We start from the raw sequence: 23,650 nt of genomic DNA on the forward strand, positions 1-23,650 counted from the left end.
AAGTCATCTGCATACAACAAAACCTTATACACTTTATTTCCTCTCTTAATACCCAAAACCTCATTGAAGTCCCAAAGAGCAATAGAGAGAGGTTCTAAAGCTATGTTAACTAGCAGCGGACTGAGAGGGCAACCCTGCCGGGTACTTCTACATAACCTAAAATAAGAAGATTTTTGATTATTAGTTATAACTGCCACCAAAGGGGCTTAATAAATCAGTTTAATCCAAGAGATGAAGCATGGACCAAAATTAATTCTTTCTAAAACCTGAAAAAGTAAAGCCATTCTACCCTATCTTCAAGAGAAACAGCATATTCAAGTTCTTTACATGGAGAGGAATGAATGATATTCAGTAGTCGCCAAATATTAAATATGAGTATCTATTCTTAATAAATCCAGTTTGACCCTTATAAATAACCTCAGGTAAACTGTTCTCAAGCCTGTTAGCCACAATCTTAGAAAGATTTTTTGAATCAACATTTAATAGAGAAATTGATCTGTAAGAGGCACGTTCAAAGAAATCTTTTCCTTTTTTAGAAATTAATGAAATTGATGCCTCATATAAAGTTTTTGGGAGGGTCCCAGAAGATATAGATTCAGTAAAAAATGGCATAGATGAGGTGTAAGAATATCCATAAACATCTTAAAAAATTCTACCGTAAAACCATTGGGTCCCAGAGCTTTACCTGATTGAAAAGAGGATATAACTCTTACTATTTCCCCTCAACTCCCTTCTTTTCAAAGTAGAGAATCTTATAGGTTCTCACATTATATTCCATTAACCAACTTCTGCAGTCATTACATCCCTTTGCAGGCTCTTTGTATCTTGCTACAGTACATTTGGACCCTTCATCTACATTATTAATGTATTTGTAGATTGAAAATCATTGTAGATACTGGTTCACATTGTGTCCTAGTATTTATGAATTGCATATTGGTGATATGTATCAAAAGTGTTGCTCCATCAAAATATTTTTGATGTTTAGGACTTTTTAAACAAACTTTTGCATAAAGTTAAAATGTATTAGAATTCTCTATGATAAGCAAAATTATATATAACAATGCAATAGTTTATCATTGAAACTCCTCTGGTCTTAAGGTTTATAAACATATCTGGACACTGCATCTTTCTGTTCCCTTGTTGTATCTTCTTTTTTCTCACTTCTCAAGTCTCAAGTATTTTGTGTTTTCCCTGATACCTAGACTTTCTCGGTTTCTCTTCCTTTATTACGGGATATGTGACTATTAATTCAAATTGAAGTGCAAACGTACATCTATTTCCATGTGTTCCACACACCTATAGCAAGTGGGGATTATACTTGGGCCATATAGTGACATACCAAAATCACTTTCTTTACTTATATCTATCATTGCTACATTTAGTACTCTGTCTGTCCTTGCATTCCTTCTGTAAAATGTTCTAACAAATAAAGATTACCTTTATTTGTCACATATACATCAAAGCATTCAGTGAAATGTGTCATTTTCATCAGATCAAATCAGCAAGGGTTGTACTGGGCAGAACACAAATGTGGCCATGCTTTTGGTGTCAACAGCTCTCAAAACCCAACTGTGTGTCTTTTGGAATGTGGAAGTAAACTGGAGCACCTGGAGGACACCCACACAGTCATGAGGTTAATGTACAAAATGCTTACAGCGAGCTGTAGGAATCGAATCCTGATCTTGCACCTGGTGCTGTAAAGCATTACACAAACTGCTACACTACCTTGCTGCCCCATTCCATGTAGACAACTGTTCCCAGTCTCTCTCATAATCAGAATCAGGCTTAATGCCACTGGCATATGTCATGAAATTTGTTGTTTTGCTCAGCAATATGTTACAATACATAATATTTATAACTATAAATTACAATTAGTATCTGTAAAAATAAAATAAATTAGTGCAGAAAGAGAGGGAAAGAAAATAGTGAAGTAGTATTGATGGATTTATTATCCTTTCAGAAATCTGATGGCGTAGGGGGAGAAGGCTGTTCCTGAAACATTGAGTGTGTGTATTCAGACTCCTGTACCTTTCCCAGCCCCCACTTTGATGGTAGCAATGAGAAGAGGGCATGGTCTGGATGATAAGGGTCCTTAATGATTGATGCCGCCTTTTATAGGTGTCACCTTTTGACGGTGTCCTGAGTGTTGGTGAGCCCAGTGCCCATGATGGAGCTGACTGAGCTTACAATTTTCTGCAAGTTCTTATGATCCTGTGTGGTGGCTCATCCAGACTAGACAGGGATGCAATTAGTTAGAATGCTCTCCATGGTACATCTGCAGAAATTTGTGAATGTCTTTAGTGATATACCAACTCTCCTTGTCGTTTGGCAGTTCACCTTAACAATATAGTGAGTATTTAATGAATATGCTAAAATTTTAAAATAAGCGGAGAATTTAAGAAATCAAATGTTATTAAGTCACAAAGTCATATTGCACAACAGACATGTTCTTTGATTCACTAAGTCTGCAATGACCAACAAGCCATTATTTACATTAATCCTATGTCGTTCTGACCATGTTCTTATCAACTCCCTCCCAGATTCCACCATTCATATGTTACCCATTAGGTGGACTTCTGTGGCATGTGACAGGAGGCCAGAGGACTGTCTACTGTATGGAGGAGCTATCTCCTCAGTTCTGTGATGTTCTCTCAGGTGACCACAAATCAAAGGATTCTCATCATAACTAACTTTCATATGAACTGCAGACTTATTAGCCCTTAGTAAGTCAATCTTCCGAACAGGCCTTGTGTCTGTGGTCGCCTGTCCTCATCAATGCCGTGGCATGAGATAGGCATTTTTCCTATTTTGTATCTCGGGATGTTCCGGAGTTGAGTTCAAATCTGAAGGCATACTGCTGGGAGTCTGTGTACATCCTCCCTGTGTAATGCATGGGTTTTCCCCAGGTGCTCGGGTTTCCCTCACAGTCCAAATTTGTATGGGGTAGGTTAATTGGGCATGGTGAATTGACCTGTAATTAGGTCAGGGTTAATCAGGTTTGTCCGGAGTTGCACAGCTTGGCTCAAAGGGCTGGAAGGGCCTACTCTGTGCTGTACAACTAAATAAAATAAAATAATGTGTAGATTTCACTGATGAACTTAAAGTAATTTCCTCTTAAACTGTTTTGACCATTTTGAAAGGATTATTACCACTTTGTTTATTTAACTTTAGATGGAAAACACACAAATGGCATCACTGTAGTTTGGCTCCAGATTATGTCAGACAGAGAACGATTGGAGCAACAGAGGCCTGTGGTTCTGGTTTGCAGTCCAGGGGTAAGTTTCTGTTGTAAATGTTGTGCCACTGGCACGTACACGAGACCCCAAAGTTCATACTAATTGTCCAGTCGGAAAATGTTGGAGACCCAGCATCCTATTAATTCATAATTGGTAATTGGTTTATTATTGTCATATGCATGATGGTGCAGTGCAAAACTTTCAAAGTTTAAACAGAACTTATTATCAAAGTACATACATGTCACCATGTACAACTCTGAGATTCATTTTCTTGCTGGCATTCACAGTAAATGCCAAGAAGCACAATATAATCAATGAAAGACCGCACACAACAAGATGGACAATCAAGATGCAAAAGAAAATAAACTATGTAAATACAAAAAATAATAAATAAGCAATGAGATGAAGAGTCCTTGAACGTGAATCTTTAGGTTGGGGGAACTGTTCAGTGTTGGGGTGAGTGAAATTGAGCGGTTATCCTTTCTGGCTCAAGAATCTTGTAGGTGAGAGGTGATACCTGTTTCTGAAACGTGTGGCATGGGTCCTGAGTCTTCTGTATCCATCTCCTTCCTGATGACAGCAGTGCGAAAAGAGCATAGGCTTGATGGAACCAGAGTGATAGAGCTGAGGGTGAGCCAGCAAGATTACAACTGCAAACATTTGTAGATGATGGATGTAACGTGAATGTAAGGAAGGATAAGCCAGTGACTGGGTATGAATGCAAACACAGCAAAGAACTAAATTGTACAACTGAAGCAAAATTCAAAAGGCCGAAGAATGCAGGACTGAAGGTGCTGTATTTAAATGTGTGTAGCATTCGGAATAAGGTGGACAAACTTGTGACACAACTAAATATTAGTCAGTTATGTCATTGTGGGCATCACTGAGTCATGGCTGAAAGAAAGCCATAGCTGGGAGCATAAAATTGAAGGATATACTTTGTATTGAAAGGGCAGGTAGGAAGGCATAGGTGGTGGTGTGGCTCTGTTGGTACAAGATGGAATTACAAATATAGAAAGAGGTGACATAAGATCAGAATGGTGAAGCTTTGTGGGTGGAGTTAGAAATTGAAAAGGTAAGAAACTATTATGAGAATCATATATATGCCTCCAAATAGTAGTTAATATATGGGGTAGAGATTGCAAAGGAAGCTGGAAGAGGCATGTAGTAAGGGTTGTGACATAACTCTAATGGGGACTTCAATATGCAAGGGGATATGGAAAAACAGATTGGTGTTGGATCGCAAGAGAGGGAATTTGTTGAATGCCTGCGAGATGGCTTCTTAAAGTAACTTATGCTTGAGCCTACTTGGGGAAAGGCTATCTTAGACTGGGTGTTGTGTAATAACCCAAATCGTATTAGGGAACTTAATGTAAAGGAACCTTTAAGTGGCAGTGATCATAATATGATTGAATTCTTACTGCAATTTGAGAAGGAGAAACATAAATCACATGTATCAGCATTGCAGTTGAATAAAGGGAATGAATAAAGTTGAATAAAGAGGCATGAGAGAGGAGCTTGCCCAGATGGATTGGAGGATTGAAATTCCAGTTTCGCAGGAATGATGGCAGAGCAGAAACGGCTGAAATTTCCGGGAATAGTGCACAAGGCACAGAATAGATATGTCCCACAGAGGAAGGGGTTCTCAAGTGGCAGGGGTAGGCAACTGAGGCTGACAAAGGAAGTTAAGGACTGCATAAAAGCCAAGGAAAGGGCATACAAGGTAGCAAAAGTGAGTGGGAAGTTGGATGATTGGAAAGTTTTTAAAATCTAACAGAAGGCAACTAAAGCTATAAGAAGGGAAAAGATTAACTATGACGGCAAACTAGCCAATAACATAAAGCAGGATACCAAAGTTTTTTTCAGTTACATAAAGAGTAAAAGAGAGATCAGAGTTGATTTTGGACAACTGGAAAATGATGCTGATGAGGTAGGAATGGGCAACAAAAAAATAGCAGATGAACTTAATGGGTATTTTGCAGCTGTCTTCACTGTGGAAGACTCTAGCGGGTCTGTGAGTGTGAGGGGTCAGGGTAAGTGCCATTGCTATTACAAAGGAAAAACTGCTAGGCAAACTCAGAAGTCTTAAGGTGGGATAAATCACTTAGGCCAGATGAACTACATCCCAGAGTCCTGAGAGAGGTTGCTGAAGGGATAACAGATGCATTAGTCCTGATCTTTCAAGAATCACTTGATTCTGGCATGATCAAGGAGGACTGGAAGATTGCAAATGTCACTCCACTCTTTAAGAAGGGAGGAAGTCAAAAGAAAGGAAATTGTAGGTTAGTTAGCCTGAGCTCAGTGTTTGAGAAAGTGTTGGAGTCTATTATCGAGTACAGGTTCCAAAGTACTTGGAGACTATTGATAAAATAAATCAAAGTTGGCATGGTCCTGTAAAGGGAAATCTTGCTGGACAGATTTGTTAGAGGTCTTCAAAGAAGTAACAAGCTGGGTGGACAAAGGAGAGACAGTGGATGTCACTTACTTGGATTTTCAGAAGGTGTTTGAAAAGGTGCCATACATGAGGCCGCTTAACAAGATAAAACCCTATGGTGTTACATGAAAGATACTGGCATGGATAGCGGATTGGCTAACAGGTAGGAGTGGGAATAAAAGGGGCCTTTTCTGGTTGGCTACTGGTGACCAATGGTATTCCTTAGGGGTCAGTACTGGGACTGCTGCTTTTCACATTGTTTGTCAATGATTTGGATAATGGATTTGATGGCTTTGTGGCAAAGTTTGCAGAAGATACAAAGATAGGTGGAGCAGTAGGTAGTGCTGAGGAAGCAATGTGATTGCAGTAAGGCTTTGACAAATTGGAAGAATGGGCAAAATTGTGGCAAACGGAATACAGTGTTGGGAAATGTATGATAATGCATTTTGGTAAAAGGAACAATAGTGTAAACTATTATCTATATAGGGAGATGTTTCAGACATCAGAGGTGCAAAGGGACTTAGAAGACTCGTGAAATACTCACAGAAGGTTAATTTACAGGTTGAGTCTGTGGTAAAGTAGGCAAATGCAATGTTGGCATTTATTTCAAGGGGAACTGAATATAAAAACAATGAGATAAATCTGAGCTTTCTTAAGACACTCATCAGGCCGCACTTAGAGTATTGTCAACAGTTTTGGGTCCCATATCTCAGAAAGGATGTGCTGTCATTGGAGAGAGTCCAGAGGAGGTTCACGAAGATGGTTCCTGGAATGAAGGGGTTAACATATGATGGGTGTTTGGCAGCTTTAGGCCTGTACTCACTGGAATTTAGAAGAATACAGGGGGATCTTGTTGAAACCTACAGAATGTTGAAAGGGCTAGATAGGATGGATGTGGAGAGAATGTTTCTTATGATGGGAGTATCCAGAACTAGAGGGGACAGCCTCACAATTGATGGGTGACCCTTTAGAACAAAGGTCACGAGGAATTCTTTTTAGCCAGAGAGTAGTGAATCCGTGAAATGCTCTGCCACAGACTGTGGTAGAGGCAAAGTCTGTTCATATAGTTAAGGCAGAAATTGATTGTTTCCTTATCAGTCAGGGCATCAAGGGATATGCTGAGAAGGCAAGTGTATGAGGTTGAGTGGGATCCTGGATCAGTCACGATGGCATGGCAGAGCAGACTCGATGGGCTGAATGGCCTAATTCTGCCAGACTGGTGATAGTGGAGGTGGGCACTATTGTAAAGTGCTCTATTCATTATTGTTTGTACGGCTTTCCATTCAAGAGTGTTGTGTCACTGAGCCACGATGCAACCAGTAATACCCTCTCCACTGCACGTCTGTAGACGTTCTCCAAAGATCTAGATGACATGCTGAACCTATGCAAACTTCTAAAAAAGTAGAGGCACTGGCATGTTTTCGTTGTTACTGACACCTAAGGGAAATGATAACACAGAGGAATTTAAAGATGCTGGGTCTCTCCACCTCTGATCTCCCGAAGAGGATTAGCTCATGGACCTCTGGTTTCCTCCTATAGTCAAGGAGGCGCCTAAGGATTGGAGGATGCATGATGTTTTCCATTGCACTCTAACAATAAGCCAGAAAATTATAGACTGGTGAGCCTGACATCATTAGTTATTGGAAGGTATTCTAAGGGACCAGATATATCAGTAGTTGGATAGAGAGGGACTGATTGGGGGATAGCCAACATGGAACTTTGCTTGGTAACTTGTGTCTAAGTTACAAGAAATTTTGATGAAAGCAAGGCTGCAGATGTTGTCCTTAACAAGGTCCCACATGCAAAATTGGTCAAGAAGGTTTAGTCACTTGGCATTCAAGATGAGGTAGTAAATTGGATTAGTCATTGGCTTTGCAGAAGAAACCAGAGAGTGCTTATAGATGGTTGCCTCTCTAACTAATCTTGTGCTGCAGGGATCCATGCTGGTCCATTGTGGTTTCTCATCTATATTAATGATCTGGATGATAAGGTGGTTAACTGAATCAGCAAATTTACAGAAACACCAAGATTGAGGGTGTAGTGAACAGCACAGAAGACTATCAAAGCTTGCAGCGGGTTCTGGACCAGCTGGAAAATAAACTGAAAAATTGCAGGTGGATTTTAATACAGACAAGTATGAGATGTTGCACTTTGGGATGACAAACCGGAGTTGGTCTTATCCCGTGAGCTGTAGGGTACAGAGGGTTGCGGTAGAACAGAGGGATCTGGGAATACTGTACGGGTCCATAATTCCTTGAAAGTGTCATCACACGTAGGAAGGGTCATAAAGAAAGCTTTTGGCACATTGGCCTTGATAAATCAATGTATTGAGTACTGGAGTTGGTCAGCTACCTACAGGAAAGATGTAACTAAGATTGAAAGAGTGCAGTGAAAATTTACAAGGGTGTTGCTGGGATGTGAGGACCCGAGTTATCAAGAAAATTTGAAAATGCTAAGACTTTATTCCCTAGAATTTAGAAGACTGAGATGAGATTTGGTAGAGATATACAAAATTATGAGTGGTATAGATGGGGAAAATGGATGTAGGTTTCTTCTACTGAAGTTGAGTGAAACTACAACAATGTCTCATTGGTTACTATGAGTTATTTTAGCTGTCTTTTAATTAAATTAGTTGAATTAATTACTTTTATTGTTTTAAATTTTATATTTTTGTTTTGGTTTTTTTAATTAAATGACATTTTAAATGTTTTTGAATGCCAAGGGTACTCATTAACATTCTAAGTCCTTGTAGTAAAACAAGGAAGAATAATACTTTTATAGGAATCCAAAATGCATTAATTGGAACTAGATGTAATTGTGAATTGAAATGATTGTAATACCTGATTGTCTGTTGATTACAATGCAGCCAACATACTAACTCCACACACCCAGCTCATTTCAATGGTTCCAGACTGCACTCCGATCCAGAGCAGAGGTAACTGCACTATGTGAAGTTACAAAAGTAAAATATGACCGCAAGTTCAACAGAGAAGCAAAAACTGCTGGAAATAGTCCTCATGACAAGCAGACAGTGGGATTTGCTTTCATGCATACCTACATAAGCATGTTGGTTCACATTAGGGTCATATGTAAAATACTGCAAGTCCGGGGCTCCACTGTCTCAGCTGAAGTGAGGACTAGGCCCATGTCATGGGGTTGCCTATTGCAGCCAACCAAGAGAAGAGATGCAAAGACAGTATTGGAGAGCCTCTGTAGAGTGTGCTGGAATCCATGCTTGGGTTGGGGGCTACCATCTGGTGTTTGCTCGGTGATTCCGTTGTTCGTTTGGTTGAAGAACAAGCTACACCAGGACAACTTACCATCAATCCTACAGTCATGCCATTCAAGCACTTGGGCTATGTGCTATGTGCTGTACGTAATGTTTTTTGTTCCTTGGACCTGGAGGAACACTGTTTCATTTGGCTACTTTTATGTATGGTTGAATGATAATTAAATCTGAACTTGAACTTGTTAGCTGTCAACGGGTTCACTACTGGTGACTTCAATACTTTACAAAGCCCAAGAATGTAGGTGTATAGTGGGAAAAGTTCACAGAGGTCTTTAGAATGAGTTGAAGATCCATGTGGCTCATAACAAGACCAATATTTGGAGTAGACATTAGTGAAAATAATACCTGGATGGATTGGTAAAGAGTATAGGCCAGGAAAATGGCAGTGTTCAAGCTGAAGAGTTAATGTTGTGGGTTAGTTAGCAATGGCAAAGTTGATGGTCTGAGAAGTTTGGATATGTTGCTATTGGACAGTGATGTAGTGATGAACTGGAGTACTAAGGCAATTGAGTGATAGAACTGGATGTGGATCAGGTTAAGCCATTTAATGAAAGAGGCATCTTTGACTCGATTTCCCAGTACCAGGTACTTGCACGAACAGGATACCGTTTAAATAATACAGAAGTGGGCCTCACATCTATTGTGACTGTTTTAGCAAGATGATTTATTTATTCCTTAGCGAGAAGAGAGATACCAGAGGATTGGAGGATACTCAATGATCCGCTGTTTAAGAAAGGCTCTAAAAATTAATCAGGGAATTATAGGCTGGTAAGTCTGACATCAGTTATGGAAAAGTTAAAGGAAGATATTCTAAGGGACCATATATATTAATATTTGGATATACGTGGACTGATTAAGGATAGTAATTTTGGCTTTGTGCATGGTAGGTCATGTCTAACTAATCTTATAGAGTTTTTCGAGGAAAAAGGATCTGATGCTTTCCTGGAGTATATGACAAATAAATAGTTCTTGGGCTTCCAGCTGGGTACAGGTATCAATTTTAAACGACGTTTCGATGACAAACTCTGCCATCTTCATCAGGGATGTTGCCTGGGTATGTTTAGTCTGGTGGTATTATTACCGCTGTAGTCTATCCTCCTGATTAGTTAGTCTTCATCCAATCAGGTTTCCGCTGTCCCACCTTGTTTACAATCGAATTCCAGTTCTTACTTCAAGTGGGACATCAGTCTTTGTTAAAGTTCTTCTGCTCTAGTTTTATTTCAATGGCTCCCTTAGCCAGGTGGTCCCAAAAGCCATTAGTGTGGCACAGAAGTTTTATGCCAATGAAGTCAGTAGCAAGGAACCTGTTGCTACCACCTGCCTTCCCTGTATTTCCACAGGTTCTGGAAGGATCGCAACAATCCTGAAGAAATACAAGATTAGTACCACCCACAAGCCCGTAAGGAAACTCAAAGCACAGCTTATGTGGGTCAAAGATGACCTGGAACTCAGGACAGCTGGTGCTTACAGGATTCCCTGTGAATGCAGAGCAGTGTATATTGGCCAGATGGGATGCACGGTGGAAACCCACATCAAGGAGCACAGGAGGTGTATCCATTTGAGTTACCCAGAGAAATTGGCAGTAGCAGAACATTACATTCACAACGGCTATAGGATTGACTTTGTGGCACAAAATCATTGTGCCACGCCAATGGCTGTTGAGACTGCCTGGGAAGGAAACCATTGAAATAAAACTAGAGGAAAAGAATCTTAACATAGATGGTGGTCTCGGTCTAAGTAAGAACTGGAATTCAATTATAAACAAAGTGGGACTCAGAAACTTGATTGGATTAAGACTAACCAATCAGGAAGGAAGGATGACAGGAAATTATACCACTAGACTAGCCATGCCCAGGCATAATCCCTGATGAAGATGATGAAGTTTCTCTTTGAAATGTTGGTTAAAATCGATCCCTCTACCCAGCTGGAAATCTGAGTAGAGTTTGTTTTTTGAGTAAGTTACCAGAAAAGTGGCTGAAGGAAAGCAGTGGATATTGTCTACACAGACTTTACAATAGACAATAGGTGCAGAAGTAGACCATTCGGCCCCTCGAGTCTGCACCGCCATTCTGAGATCATGGCTGATCATTCACTATCAATACCCAGTCCCTGCCTTGTCCCCATATCCCTTGATTCCCCTATCCATCAGATATCTATCTAGCTCCTTCTTGAAAGCATCCAGAGAATTGGCCTCCACCGTCTTCTGAGGTAGTGCATTTCACACCTGCACAACTCCCTGGGAGAAGAAGCTCTTCCTCAACTCTGTTTTAAATAACTGACCTCTTATTCTCAATCCATGCCCTCTGGTACTGGACTCTCCCAACATCTGGAACATATTTCCTGCCTCAATCCTATCAAATCCTTTAATTATCTTAAATGTTTCAATCAGATCCCCTCTCAATCTCCTCAATTCCAGCGTGTACAAGCCCAATCTCTCCAATCTCTCTGCGTAAGACAGCCCTGCCATCCCAGGAATCAACCTAGTGAATCTACACTGCACTTCCTCAACTGCCAGAATGTCCTTCCTTAAACCTGGAGACCAAAACTGAACACAATATTCCAGGTGTGGTCTCACCAGGGCCCTGTACAAATGCAAAAGGACATCCTTGCTCTTGTATTCAATTCCCCTTGTAACAAAGGCCAACATTCCATTTGCCCTCTTCACTGCCTGTTGCACTTGCTCATTCACCTTCATTGACTGGTGAACTAGGACTCCTAGGTCTCTTTGCATTTCTCCCTTACCTAACTCTACACCGTTCAGACAATTCTCTGCCCTCTTGTTCCTGCTTCCAAAGTGGATAACTTCACATTTATTCACATTGAATGACATCTGCCAAGTATCTGCCCACTCACCCAGCCTATCCAAGTCTCCCTGTATTCTCCTAACGTCCTCTTCGCATGTCACACTGCCATCCAGTTTAGTATTGTCAGCAAACTTGCTGATATAGTTTTCAACGCCCTCATCTAAATCATTGACATAAATCGTAAAGAGCTGTGGTCCCAATACAGAGCCCTGTGGTACCCAACTAGTCACCTCCAGCCAGTCCGAGAAACACCCATTCACTGCTACCTTTTGCTTTCTATCTGCCAAGCAGTTTTCTATCCATGTTGAAACCCTGCCCCCAATGCCATGAGCTCTGATTTTACTCACCAATCTTCTATGTGGCACCTTATCGAATGCCTTCTGAAAATCTAGGTATACAACATCCACTGGCTTACCCTCATCTAACATCCTTGTTACACCCTCAAAAAACTCCAACAGATTATTCAAGCATGGTTTCCCCTTGGTAAATCCATGCTGGCTCGGCCTAATCCTATTTCTGCCATCTAGATGTGCCACTATTTCGTCCTTAATAATGGACTCAAGCATCTTCCCCACGACTGACGTTAGGCTAACAGGGCAATAGTTCTCCGTTTTCTCCTTCCCTCCCTTCTTGAAAAGTGGGACAACATTAGCCACTCTCCAATCTTCAGGAACTGATCCTGAATCTAAGGAACATTGGAAAATGATTACCAATGCATCCGCAATTTCCTGAGCCACCTCTTTTAGAACCCTCGGATGCAGACCATCTGGACCCGGGGATTTATTAGCCTTCAGTCCTACCAGTCTACTCATCACAGTTTCTTTCCTAATGTCAATCTGTCTCAATTCCTCTGATATCTTATGACCCTGGCCCATCCATACATCTGGGAGATTGCTTGTGTCCTCTCTGGTGAAGACAGATCTAAAGTATGCATTAAATTCTGTTGCCATTTCCCTGTTTCCCATAACAATTTCTCCCAATTCATTCTTCAAGGGGCCAACATTGTTCTTAACTATCTTCTTTCTCTTCACATAGCTAAAAAAGCTTTTGCTATCCCCTTTTATATTCCTGGCTAGACTGAGCTCATACCTGATTTTTTCTCTCCGTATTGCTTTTTTAGTTAAGATCTGCTGTTCCTTAAAACTTTCCCAATCATCTGTATTCCCACTCATCTTAGCCCTGTCATACTTCTTTTTCTTTAATGCTATACAATCTCTGACTTCCTTTGTCAACCACTGTGGCCCCTTCCCCCTCTTTGAATCCTTCCTTCTCATTGGAATGAACTGCATTTGCATCTTTTGTATTATCCCCAAGAATATCTGCCACTGCTGATCCACTGTCTTTCCTGCCAGGGCATCCGCCCATTTAACTTTGGCCAGCTCATCCCTCATGGCTCCGTAGTCTCCTTTATTTAATTGCAACACTGACACCTCTGATCTGCCCCTATCCCTCTCAAATTGTAGATAAAAACTTATCATGTTATGATCACTACTTTAATAAGGCATCTGACAAAGTCTCGCATTGGAGGTTCAGTCACTCAACATTCAGGATAAGGTTGCAAATTGGATTAGACATTGGCTTTGTGGAAAAAGCCAGAGTGTGGTAGCAGATGGTTGCCTCTCTGACTGAAGGCCTGTGACTGGTGATATGCTGTAGGGAATGATCAGTGCTGGATCAGTTCTTGTTTTTCTCCTATAGCAATAATCTGGATAATAATATGGTTCATTGGATAAGAAAATTTCTGGAAGACATCAAGATTAGCAGTGTAATGGACAGTGAGGAAGGCTATCATGGCTTGCACAGGCTGAAAATGGCAGATGGAATGTAATGCAGACAAGTGTGAGGTTTTGCATTTCGATCGGATCAGCCAGGATAGGTCTTACACAGTGAATGGTGAGGCACTGTGTTAGAACAAAGGAACACGGGAAAACAGGTAATTGAAAATGGCATCACAGGTAGATATGGTCATAAAGAAAGCTTTTGGCACAGTGACCTTCATAAATCAATATACTGAGTACAGGAGATGGGATGTCATGCTGAAGTTGTACAAGACATTGGTGGGGCCTAATTTGGTGTATTGTGTGCAGGTTTGGTCACCTATCTACAAGAAAGATGGAAGCAAGGTTGAAAGAGTACAGAGAAAATTTAGAAGGATGTTGCCAGGTCTGGAGGACCTGAGTTATAAGGCATGAATAGGTGAGGACTTTAGTAAGACTGAGGGGAGATTTGATAGAGAGATACAAAATTATGAGGGGTAAGGATAGGGTAAATACAAACAGGCTTTTTTCACTGAGATTGGTTGGGACTACAACCAGAGTTCATGGGTTAAGGGTGAAAGGTTTACAGGCAACATGAGGGGAAACTTGTTTACTCAGAGGGTTGTGAGAGTGTGAAATGAGCTGCCAGCACAAGTGGTGCACTTGAGCTCGATGTCAATGTTTAAGTGAAGTTTGTATGGGCACATGGATAGAGGGGTATGGAGGGCTATGGCCCCAGTGCAGGTTATTGGGAGTAGGCAGATTAAATGCTTTTGGCATGGATTAGATAGGCAGAAGAGCCTGGTTCTGTGCTGTACTTCTCTATGATTCTATTTACATGTGATATCCCTGAAAGTAAATTATATTATAACATTTGCAAATAATGTTGTCTGGAAGGAGGAGAATGCTGTTCCTGTTTTTCTCTTTAATCATGAAGGATTTATACTCAGTACTTAGAACAGTATGTGCCCTTCAGTCCATTATGTTTTGCCGACCAATGTAAACCTTCTCCATGATCAATCTAAGCTTTCCCTCCTACAGAGCACACAACCATCCATTTTCCATACATCCATGTATCTCTTTTAAGAGTTTCTTCAATATCCCTTTTGTATCAGCCTCTACCACCACCCTCCAGCAGTTCATTCCTGGCATCCACCATTGTCTGTGTGTACCTTTGGCATTCCCCCAAACTTCGCTCTGTCTTTAGTTATTGCCACTCTGAGCAAAAGGTTCTGGTTATCAATCTATGCCTCAATCAACTTGCCTCTCATCCTCCATTGCTCCAAAAGGAAAAAAAAGCTTGCTCAACATATTCTCATTAGACATGCGCTCTAATCTGGGTCCAGGGAGCATTCTGGTACATCTTCTCCGCATGCTTCTGAAGCTTCCACACCTTTCTGATAATGAGGTGATCAAAACTGAACACTATACTGTAAGTGTGATTTAATCAGAAAATTATAAAGCGGCAGCATTATCTCCCGGCTGTTAAACTCAGATTCCTGACTAATTAAGACTGGTGTGTATTATGCCTTCTTAACCACCCTATCAAAAGCATGGTAATTTTGAGGGATCTGTGAACTTGGACCCCAAGATCTCTCTTTCCTGCATACTGTCTAGTATCTTGCCATTTGCCTTGTATTCTGCCTTTAAGTTTAATCTTCCAAAACTTATCACATCACATTTTCTCCGATTGAATTTCATCTGCCACTTCTCTGATCAACTCTGCATCCTGTCTATATATATTCCGTTGTAACCTATGACATCCTTGTACACTATCCACAACACCTCCAGCCTTCATGCCATCTGCACACTTGCTAACCCAGCCCTCCTCTTCCTCAAACAAGTCATTTATAAAGATCACTGATGCACCATCAATAACACGTGGAGATGTAAGTCGAGATAGGCTTTTATTAGCTGGAAGGAAGCAGCGTCAGCAGCAAGAGCCCACCACACAACATCCTGGAGACTGAGGAAGGAGCAGTGCCTCCAATCGCCATTATACAGGGGTCAGTGGGAGGAGCCACAGGAGCAGTCAGCAGGGGGCGTGTCCAGACAGGTATATGTAGTTCACCACATTCACCCCCCCCCACTTTGTTTTAAAATAGAGTCCCCATGGGGCAAAGTTTCTTTCAAGTACATTTACAGGTTAAGTCTATCAGGTGGTCGAATCTGTCGCTGTGATCTACGTAGCACTGGCTGTGATTGCATCGGAGATGGTGGTTGTGCTGGTTCCGGCCTAACTGGAGGTGTCAGCCCACTAGGCGTCAGTGATTCCTCACGCATGTGTGAGGCGCCTGGTATATGCGTGTGCGAGACGCCTGGTATATGAGTGTCGTGAGGAGTCTGTGTAGGGCCTGGTGTGCGCGGTGTCACCTCGGGTACAGGGTTCATAGTTACCGTGGAGTGTTTGGGGTAGTGGTCTGCTGCTCCTGCGAGCGCCAGGTTGCGGACGGAGACCGTGTTCTCCCGCCCATCAGGTAAGAACACGTAGGCATACTGGAGGTTCGCATGTAGTAGGTGAACCCTCTCGACCAGCGGGGAGTATTTATTACTCCTCACATGTTTCCAGAGCAGCACTGGCCCTGGGGATGTCAGCCAAGCCGGTAGGGTGGTCCCAGTGGCAGACTTCCTGGGAAAAGAGAATAGGCGCTCGTGAGGGGTGGCACTGGTGGACGTACATAACAAGGAGCGGATAGAGTGGAGAGCCTCGGGGAGGACATCCTGCCATCGAGAGACTGGCAATCCCTTTGACTTAAAGTCTAAAAGTGTGGCCTTCCACACTGTGGCATTCTCCCTCTCTGCCTGTCCATTTCCCCAGGGATTATAGCTCGTGGTCCTACTAGTAGCAATGCCCCTAGCCAGCAGGTACTGGCGCAGCTCGTCACTCATAAAGGAGGACCCTCTATCACTGTGGATATAGCAGGGATATCTGAACAGAGTGAAGAGCTGGCGCAGGGCTTTTATGACGGACGTGGCAGAGGTGTCGGGGCAGGGGATGGAAAAGGGGAACCGCGAGTACTCGTCACTAATGTTGAGAAAGTAGACATTGCGATTGATGGAAGGAAGGGGGCCTTAAAGTCAACATTCAGTCGCTCAAAGGGGAGGGTGGCCTTGATAAGTTGAGCCTTTTCAGGATGGTAGAAGTGCGGTTTGCACTCAGCGCAGGCTTGGCAGTCCCTGGTCATCGTCCTCATGTCCCCAAGGGAGTAAGGCAGGTTCCAGGCTTTCACAGAATGGTAAAATCGGGTGACCCCCTGGGTGGCAAAGATGTGCATGGAGGGCATATAGCTGGTCGAGCTGTGTGCTGGCACACACTCCCCAGGATAGGGCATCAGGGGGCTCATTGAGCCTTCCAGGCCGGTACAGGATATCATAGTTGTAGGTGGAGAGTTCTATTCTCCACAGCAAAGTTTTATCATTTTTGATTTTGCCCCGCTGTTGGTTGCTGAACAGGAACGCAACTGAGCGCTGGTCGGTCAGCAAGGTGAACCTTTTGCCAGCGAGATAGTGCCTCCAGTGCCTAATAGCTTCCACTATGGCCTGGGCTTCTTTCTCCACTGTGGAGTGCCAAATTTCAGGGCCTTGAAGGGTACGAGAGAAGAATGCTACTGGCCTGCCTGCCTAATTGAGGGGAGCAGCCAGTGCGAAGTCGGAGGCGTCACTCTCTACTTGGAAGGGAATGGTCTCATCCACCGCATGCATCATTGCTTTGGCAATGTCCCCTTTAATGCAGCTGAAGGCTGCGCGGGCCTCGGCAGAGAGGGGAAAAGTGGTAGACTTGACCAGGGGGCGGGCCTTGTCTGCGTATTGGGGGACCCATTGGGCGTAATAGGAAAAGAAGCCCAGGCACCGTCTGAGGGCTCTGAGGGTGTTGGGAAGAGGAAGTTCTAACAGGGGGTGCATACAGTCGGGATCAGGGCCAATGACCCCGTTCTCCACGACATATCCAAGGATAGCGAGTTGGGTGGTTCCGAACACACACTTGTCCCTGTTATAAGTAAGGTTCAGGGCTTTGGCCACTTGGAAAAATCATTGGAGGTTGGCGTTGTGATCCAGCCAGTCGTGACCGCAGATGGTGATATTATCCAGATATGGAAATGTGGCCTTCAGTTGGCACTGGTCCACCATCCGGTCCATTTCCCTCTTGAAGACAGAGACACCATTGGTGACACTGAAGTGGATGCGTAGGAAGTGATAGAGCCTGCCACACACCTCAGAGGTGGTGCAGGGGCCGTCCTTCGGGCGGATGGGGAGCCGGTGGTAAGCGGATTTCAGATCTATGGTCGAGTACACCTTGTACTGAGTTATCTGGTTGACCATATCCGCTATGCAGGGTAGGGGGTACGCGTCAAGCTGCGTGAACCTATTGATGGTCTGGCTATAGTCCACGACCACCCTATTTTTCTCCCTGGTCCGAACAACAACCACCTGGGCCCTCCAAGGACTTGTGCTTGGCTCAATGACCCCCTCCCTGAGCAGCTGCTGCACCTCTGACTGAATGAAGGCCCTGTACCCCACACTATACCTCCTGCTTTTAGTTGCCACAGGTTTACAGTCGGGGGTCAGGTTGGCGAACAGCGGTGGGGGAGGGATCATGAGGCTGGAGAGGCTGCAAGTGGTGTCAGCGCAACTGTCGGCATGGTGCCGGGTGGGATGTGCGGGTCGGTGTGTGTGTGCGTGATCAGTAGCAGGGTATATGATGAAGTCCCACAAAACTGAGGATTCCTGACAGTGAGTGGTGGGAGGGGCCCGCCATATGCCATAGTCACACTTTTTAGGTGTCTCTGGAAGTCCAGCCCCAATAGCACAGGCGCACACAGTTGAGGCATGACCAGTAACACAAAGTTCTGATATTCTGTGCCCTGCACCACCAATGTCACTACACAACCCCCCCTGGATGTCTGTGGAATGCGACCCAGAAGCCATGGTGACCTTCTGGCACGATTCCGCAGCGTTGCACAGTGTCCGGGTGAATAAAACTCTCAGTGCAGCCCGTGTCAAACAGGCAACTAGTCCTGTGCCTCTCCACCAGGATGTCCATCATTGACCTTGCGAGCTGGTGTGGGGCGCTTTGGTTGAGGGTTACGGAGGCCAGAGTTGAATCGCCGTCTTGGTCCCTGGTAAGCACCCGTGGGTTGGAGGCGGGGCGAGGTGGCACCCACAAAGATGGCCGCCCCCATGCCTCGCACGAGGCGGGCAGGCAAGATGGTGGTGACCAAGATGGCGACCCCCATGCCTCGCACGCGACGCTGCTCGACCCCGCACATGGTTTAGACTTACAGACCTTGGCGAAATGGCCCTTCTTTCCACAGCTGGAGCAGGTAGCTTCTCCGGCCAGGCAACGTTTTCGGGGGTGCTTTTCAAGTCCGCAGAAGTAACACTGCGCGGACTCGTGACTGGCAGCAGCTGTGGTCGATTGGCTGGGTGGCGGGGTCTGCGGCGTCCACGGGGCCGGCAGGAGATCGCGCGGCTGGACTGCGTCAGTGTTGTGCAGAGCAGCCTCCAGCGTGTCGGCCAGCTCGATCACTGAGCGTAAGGTAAAATCGGCATTTTCCAGCAGCCGCTGGTGCACGTACACTGACCTGATCCCCGTAACGAAGGCGTCTCGTACCAGGAGCTCTGCATGCTGTTCCGCCGTCGGTCCCCTGCAGTCACAGGCCTGCATGAGTGTCTGTAGGGCCAGGAAAAACTCAGCGCTCGACTCTCCGGCCCGCTGCTGCTGCGTCGCTAAGCGATGTCTTGCGTAGACGGTGTTCACCGGCCACAAGTACTGTCTTTTGAGGGCGTCCAGTGCCCCTTGGTGGGTCGGCAGGTTCCTGATAAGGGAGAATACCTTTGGACTGACCTTGGAGAGGAGGATTTTGTGCATGATAGCAGGCTCAGTCACTGGAATCTCTTCCAAGAACGATTGGAAGCATGCAAGCCAGAGTTCAAAGGCAAGAGCTGCTTCTGGGGCTTGAGGATCAATGTCCGATTTTTGTGGAAGTATAATACTTTCCATGTTTTAAAATTCCAGCTAATAAAATTGATGCACCATCAATAACTCTCGGAGACGTGAGTCAAGATAGGGTTTTATTAGCTGGAAGAAAGCACAGTCAGCAGTGTCAACAGCAAGAGCCCATCAAACAGCATCCTGGAGACTGAGGGAGGAGCAGTGCCTCCAATCACCTTTATAGAGGGGTCTGTGGGAGGAGCCACAGGAACAGTCAGCAGGGGGGGGCGTGTCCAGACAGGTATATGTAGTTCACCACAATCACAAAGAGCAGCAGTCTCTGTGGAACACCATAGGACATCCAGGCAGAATATGTTCCATCTACTGCCACCCTCCACCATCTGTGGTCAAGCCAATTCTGAATCCATGCAGACAAGTTTCCATGTCTCCACAGGGAACATATTTCATTCTGTTTGTGATACTCAGACTAATTATTGACCCTTGGATTACATTCAAGTATAATTATCATTCAACCATACAGTGTTCCTCCAGGGCCAAGGCGCAAAACACATTACCAACAGCACACAGTACACTGCACATAACACAAACAGTACATTTGGTTACAATTTCAGAAATTAGTCTTATTTCAGGGAACATTTAAAACATAGTTTTTTTAAGAAGTTATTAAGCATGAAACTAAATTTCCACACTTGTAGCTCAGTCAATTGAAGACAGGGGCCTTTATTGTTTTTGGTCTTTCTGACTTGTCAGCAATCATGGTCTTTGTCTCCAATTAGTTGCCATCTATTAAGTAATCACATTTAGAAAAAAAAATGCACAGGGAACTTGACATTGCAAGCTTCTTTGAAGTAGTCTCATAGTATTTAAGAAGAATGAATGATTGTCTGCTCTACTTGAATAGTCCGAGGGTAAGTTTTGCTAAATATGTACAATTCTAAATTAGAAGCTTATTGCGAAACTTAGATTACATTATTCCACTAAGCAAAAGGTATGCCATATTTTCTGTAACATTTGCTCTAATCCTATCCCACGGGTGTCAACCTAAGATGAGAAGTATCTCCTGTGTATCACCCGTGTACGTTCATATGGTCTAAAGTCATCCATTGAAGCTGGGTAATGCAAAATGAATTTCTTTCTGTATCTATGTAAGAGTTGTCAATAAATTCTGATGATTTACAGAAGCCATTGTAAAGGCTTAGGAAGATTTATGGGAGCCATGGCGGAGTAGATGCAAGAGCAGGCATCCGGATTTTCCAGAGTAGTGGTTATCTTGGCTATTGAGATGGAGAGTTACAGAAAAGTCCTGTACACATGAAAGTCCATAATTCCTTTTGATCTATACTGAGGTGATAAAGATGAGGAATAAAATACCAGAGCTATTCTAAGAGTGCCACAAAGAAGTTCAATAACAGCACACATTATGTAAAGGTCAATGAAGAATCAGCAAACTTAATCAACAGGGCCATATCCTTCATATATTTCTCCATTCTGAACTCTCAGTGACCAATCACAATGTCTAACCAGCAGAACTCCAAACGTTTACATCCATTACCATGTACACTTAACGACAATAAAGTCTTCCATTGCATCACACAACCTATGCACACTGCCACTAAGGCAAGCAATGCAATGTATTGTTCAGGCACATTGTATGATGCTGATACACTTCCCTCTCTTCACGACCAAAAAGATGTGTAACTAGTATCAGCAACAGCTGCCTCATTTGGAACAAGCCTGACTCAATTGTCTCACTGCCCCGATGGAGACAATCATACTGGCCGCCATTGGCTCTGCTGTCACTGAGACCTTTTTCACATCCAACCTGACTTTTTACATCCCATTTGTCCCTCATTCTGATATACAAGATATAGGTGATACTAGCAAGTGTCTCTTGTTGGCCCATCCCCTTATGATGATCCTACAATCTTTGTCCTCCAAATAGCCAAGATATCACACTTGGCTGGACAGTGGCAACTGAACAAGACAGTGAAGAGAAAGAATTATTCCTTCACTCACACTCGTGAGCTGTCTGGTACTCTGTCTAATACAAAATGATGTTTATTCTTTATCTCTATGAGCTAACCTTGACATAGAATTAGCACATAAAAGTCACTAAGCATGGGTGATCTACTGTTAGGGTAAGAGTGGCTCAGGTGCCAGAACCCCGGGAGCCAGGGGCACAAAAAAAGAGTGGTTGATATCTGGAATTCACTATGAAAGAAGTGAAAGAATTACCATGTGGCTTAATTACCATGTTTGGGAGATGTTTAGACAGGGACTTAAAGAGGCAAGGCACAGAAGAATTTGGACCTAATGTGGGGACATTGTATCTCTATAGATGGACAAAAGGCCAGTGTGGATATGACGGTTGAAAAGCCCACTTCTGTGCTGTACAACTCTGTGACTCTGTCTTTTGGTAGCCTGGATCATTGCCAAGACTTTGCATGTTCAGTTCACATCATAGTGTGGTCAGGCCATACATGCACCATTCGTGATAAAATAGTGTTGAGATAATCAACAATAGATGAGAACTTTTTAGCTTTGTAGGGGTGGGGGCAGATTCACTGTTTTAAAGTGAATTCTTACTAGTAATACAATTAGATATTTGGAGCATTGGCAGACCTAACTTAAAGTCTACTCAAAATGGCAAACATTTTCAGCTCCAATTATGTCCAGTGTCTGTGGAACTGGCATTGTTATGGTGACCATCTCTAATTCACCTGCAGACCATCACGCTTTATTGTAGTTCATTTCTCATGATCCATTGAAACATGTTAGAAGCAGTCTATCATGAATGTTTCTTTGAAAGTTTGACTACTGGTACAAATCTCTGAATAAAACTTTGGGTATTATTGTTCAAGGGGACTTTGAGAGTATTGTGGCACACCAACCATCTCTCTTTCAGCAGGTTATTAGATCTGCTGAGCCATCATCCAGGAAGTAGCAGTAGCTTTATGTAGCTTTCAGTTCTCAGGTTGGTAGCATTCATAATTTCACAACACTGAACTGTCCGAGTCCTCACTATTATTTTGGAACTGAGATCTCAAGTGAGAGGAAGGAGCTTTAAAGGGGATTTGAGAGGATTTTTTTCTACGCCAAGAGCGGTTGTTATCTCAATGTCAACCGATTTGGAAGCGTGCAATTTGGATGCTTCCAGTTGCAAGGTGGAAATGGACAACTGGAAGTTGGGAGTTATAAAATGTAAAAAAAAGACTTTTTAACACTACCAAGTTGCATGCATCCAATGCTATCCCTGCTAATCTTTTCAAAGTACCTACTGCACTGTGGGGAAAAAAACGTCCCACACATTAGACTTAAACATCCTCCCTCTAACCTTAGCAGCAAATTTTCTAATGTTTGATATTTCTGCCCTGGGGATAGATTTTGAATGTCTACTCTACCTTTGCTTCTCATCTCCCAGTAGCCCGACAATCTAGATAAGACACATATAGTATATAGATAGGATATTGAGTGTCGAGGTCATATCCAGACACTAGATATGATCTGAATTCAAAGTGCAATGCTTTGGCAATGAGCCAGGCTACTTAAAGTCATAAACAACCAATGTTTGTCTCATCTTTCCTATACTGTATGAGAAGCGTTCAGTGGCTCTGTGTTTGCTGGAGTTTAGGAGAATGAGGAAGGGTTCCATTGAAATCTATTAACTATTTACAGGCCTAGATAGAGTGGATATTGAAAGCATGTTTTCAATAAGGGGGTGTCTAGGGCCAGAGCGCATAGCCCCAGAATACAAGGATGTCTCTTTAGAACAGAAATGAGGAATTTCTTTAGCTAGAGGGTGGTGAGTCAGTGGAATTCATTGCCACAGAGGGCAAGTCATTTAAAGCGGCAGTTGATAGGTTTTTCATTTGTAAGTGTGTCAAAGGTTACAGGGAAACTGCAGGAGAATGGGATTGTGAGGAATAATAAATGGCGTGATCAAATGGCAGAGCAATTCAGTACATTAATTCTGCTCCTGTATCTTATCATTTCATGGACTCTAATCCGTACTGCATCCTAGTAAACCTCTTCTACACCTTCTCCATAGTCTCCACATTCTCCCTATTAATAGGGCAACTGGAACAGCATACAATAATCCAGTGTGATTTGATTAAACTTTCATATAGCTACAGCATTACCCTTCTACTCAGCACCCCTGTTAATGAAGGCAAGCTTA

General features: G+C 43.3%; 1 protein-coding gene across 5 annotated transcripts in view; it reads left to right on the forward strand.

The window, feature by feature from the left end:
• The window catches only part of thsd7ba (thrombospondin, type I, domain containing 7Ba), a 969,622-nt gene that overhangs the window by 562,600 nt on the left and 383,372 nt on the right, over positions 1-23,650 (forward strand). For all 5 annotated transcript variants that reach the window (XM_059970235.1, XM_059970236.1, XM_059970238.1 and 2 more), the window contains exon 12: positions 3,172-3,275. In XM_059970235.1, coding sequence (XP_059826218.1) covers positions 3,172-3,275 — 104 coding nt within the window. The remainder of the gene's footprint in view (positions 1-3,171; positions 3,276-23,650) is intronic.

The sequence above is a fragment of the Hypanus sabinus genome, chromosome 5, assembly GCF_030144855.1.
Source record: "Hypanus sabinus isolate sHypSab1 chromosome 5, sHypSab1.hap1, whole genome shotgun sequence".
Classification (NCBI taxonomy): Eukaryota; Metazoa; Chordata; class Chondrichthyes; order Myliobatiformes; family Dasyatidae; genus Hypanus; species Hypanus sabinus.